Genomic DNA, 3,316 nt, shown 5'->3' with positions numbered 1-3,316 from the left:
AAAAAGTGTTCTTGCTAATATATTCTAAAAAAACAGAAATGTTATTCTTTTAAAACAAAAAAAATAATATTTAAATAACAAAATAAAATGAAAACAAATCATTTAAAGGTCTCGAGTTTTCTCGTTTTGAAAGTTTTAATTAGTCCACTCACGTCATTTTTTTTCTTCTGACGTACGCTTGCAAGAGACCGATTTTGATTTTTGACGTAGTTATTTAGACATATGTTAGCAAAAATTGAACATAAAGTATTTAGCAGGTTTTTATGATTATTACCACAGGTACAAATTTCCATAAAATCTTGATAATAATAATCTGACTCAATGCTGAGCACTGTCAATTTGCATAAAATATTTTTTTGTTGAGTGGAGTGTAAAAACTTTGACAAATATAATTCATCATTTATAATGTATTCCAAAATTGAACACATATGCACAAAAATAAATACAACAGTGGCAACTGACAAACCGTTTCTCTGTAAATTATCAAAATATGTATCATCAATGTATGTTCCCTTTTCTGCTCGAATAATTTGCATACATTCAGAACATCTTATCTTTTTAGAAATAGAATGTGCAGCATAGCCAGAAACATATATTTTTGCGGAATGATCAATATCGCAAGTCTCAAGGTAATCGGTATCTAATATGAACATGAAATCTTTAACATCTTCAAAATGATCAAAGTAGTTTATTTCATGCAAGTCTTCGATTAAGTGAAAATCGTGTTTCAATTTTTCAAGTGAAAAATTTCCGTCAATGGTTTTAAAAATTTTTTTGACTCTGATTTTCTTTTCTGCCCCCAATATATCATCATATCAAACATTGTAATTACATCCAGAGAGAGCTATATAACCCAAAACGTTTTTCCAAATTATCAGTACTGAATTTTCCTGCTAGTACATACTCCAAATCTTTGTATGTTTTAAAACTATAATCAACCAAAGTTATTAGTACCAAAGTACTCTGACGTAATGCGTGGAAAGTTTCATTAGATAATTTCCCATTAACATCCTTTAAACTGTGCCATTTATCCAACCAAGTAATAATTTTTTTTTTAATTGTAGTTTAACATCGTTATCATAACTGGATTTTTGAAAAGGTGTGCACCATTCATTACATTTCATTTTTCCTTTAATAGTCGAAGTGTTGTTAACAATATCCCACCACTTTCTAATAATTTCAGTAAATTGTGCTGTATCATGCATACCTTTTGATTTTAAGCACGAAATTGTGGATTGGTGAAATATATTGTCAGCCAAAATAACTTTCTGTTTTTCCAAAACCGATGGATAAACTGATTTATAGCAAAGTTTGAAAGCTTGTTTAACAAGAGAATTTTGCTCAGCATAATAAATTTCCCTAATGTTCTGAAATTTCGCGAATCGTAATGTATTTAAATCATTCCAGTCACAATAAACAAATGTTTGATCAACATTTTTCAAATTGAGCCAATTTTTCCAAATGTTTTTAAATATGTGAACAAAGTCATAACTAAGAAATATTTTCTTATTTTCTTTTTCAAATCTTTGGGATTTGGAATTTCGAAAAATGATGAAAAGGTTTTAAACATGACTGTTAATGAAATGATTATCGGTAATAATACAAAGAACTTAAATCCACAGTCTTGGACAAAATTAATTATTTGTCTTGTTATTTCAGCTACCTCTGTTCCTTTAATATTTTGTACCGGTAATAATTTAACAACTTCCTTTAAATTGCCAAATGCAGAACTAATCATAAACGTTAAAACAGTTTTCGCCATTTCATTAGATGAAGAATTACTAGCAGAACCTATTATTTTTTTTGATCTATAATCTAACCGAGCTGTGATATAAATTTCGTCTATTAATAGTACTACAATTCGTTGTAATGAAGTCAAAGGTTTGGCAACCTTCAAGAGATAGTTCTTATTACTCAATACGGAATCAGCTGATTGTAAATATCTTTTATGGGGTAAGGTCAAAAAACTCCGAATTAATTCGTAACATGAGGGCGACTGGGAATATACAATAAAAGCCATTATAACAGTGCAAGAAGAATATGTAGGTTTTTGATTTAGAATTTGTCGTAATTGGTCAACAATAATGTCTAACTGTTTGGTTTTGTCAAATTCGTATTCTGTTGTTCTTTTTTGAGCTATTACTAACAAATCTAAACTCTTTTTCAAAAGGTTTGAAATAGATTCTGAATACCGCTGACCAGAATTCTTATATCGTGATAATAAATTTATCAGTTGGGACCACTTTGATATTTTAAGGTCATAAAGAAAAATCCATTTCAAATCATTTGGAGTTAATTCCTCCTTTTGTACGTGAATTTGTATCTGGAGATTTTCATCAATACGAAATGATGTTGCTATTGACAAAGCATCATTAAAATTTAATGTAAAAAAATAAATACTATTATCAGTAATTTTAAATTCCCATCCAGACAAATCAAGTTTATCCATAAAATCTTTGGCTAAATCATTAAAACTGTTTACAACATCTGTTTTAAGAAAACTTGCAACAGCTTCATCCTGTCTTTTAAAAACAGCTTCTCTCCTGGATTGGGGATCCGTCCGTTCTTTGACTACGGGTTTTGATAAATATGAAGGCAAATTAGGAAATATACTAGAGACAGCATCCTCTTTCAAACGAGGTCTAGCTAAAAGAAGTTCTTTGGTACTTCCATCAGGTTGTAAATGTTTATCATACATAATCACATCATTAAAATTAAAGTGTAATTGACAAACTACACTTGAGGATGAAGGTTCAAAATCTTCTCGTGTGTTTAATCTTCATTAAACAGAACTATGGGCTAATTTCTTATGGAGTTCATTGAATCCAAGTCAGTCACCTCACTTCCCTGTCTAGTGACGATTCTGTCAAATTGTGCAATAAATGTTACCGAAAGGAAGTGAGGAAAGCCAGAAAATAGCTTATAGTTCATCAGCACTAATTGTTGCTGCTCAGCGACAAACCAATTGTACCAGCGCCACACAAACGGTGGAATTGTGCAATGTAGATTAGAGTGTAATTAAAAGTAGTAATAAGCAAACTKTTTGAGAATCACATTAGGTTAAGAATTGTAGAATTAATATTTTTATAATAAATTCAGTATTGATCGAACCGCCGATTGATTGGTACTCCTCCATCCCTTTACATCGTGGGATTGCTTTTATCCACGCTTGTTTTCGTTGCTCATTTTTCGGAAATTTAAAAACGCTGATGCTGCGGTTGTTTTGTTTTGCTTTTAAAGTGGAATCATAATTACTATTGCATCCAGGTACGCAACATCGACTAGGCATTATAATGTATATATATATATATATATA

General features: G+C 30.3%; 1 protein-coding gene across 1 annotated transcript in view; it reads right to left on the bottom strand.

The window, feature by feature from the left end:
• Positions 1-3,289, bottom strand: part of LOC123010130 — an 8,996-nt gene extending 5,707 nt beyond the window's left edge. The window contains exons 1-3 of the mRNA XM_044406833.1: positions 3,112-3,289; positions 2,401-2,760; positions 2,200-2,355 (exon numbers count right to left, since the gene is read on the bottom strand). Coding sequence (XP_044262768.1) covers positions 2,200-2,355; positions 2,401-2,760; positions 3,112-3,289 — 694 coding nt within the window. The remainder of the gene's footprint in view (positions 1-2,199; positions 2,356-2,400; positions 2,761-3,111) is intronic.
• Between the last annotated feature and the right edge of the window lie 27 nt (positions 3,290-3,316).

Source organism: Tribolium madens, unplaced genomic scaffold, assembly GCF_015345945.1.
Source record: "Tribolium madens isolate multiple individuals breed KSU strain unplaced genomic scaffold, Tmad_KSU_1.1 Scaffold_7;HRSCAF=85;Tcas5.2_LG10, whole genome shotgun sequence".
Lineage (NCBI taxonomy): Eukaryota > Metazoa > Arthropoda > Insecta > Coleoptera > Tenebrionidae > Tribolium > Tribolium madens.
Note: the sequence above shows the minus strand (reverse complement) of the source record. Positions and strands in the feature narration are given on the sequence as shown.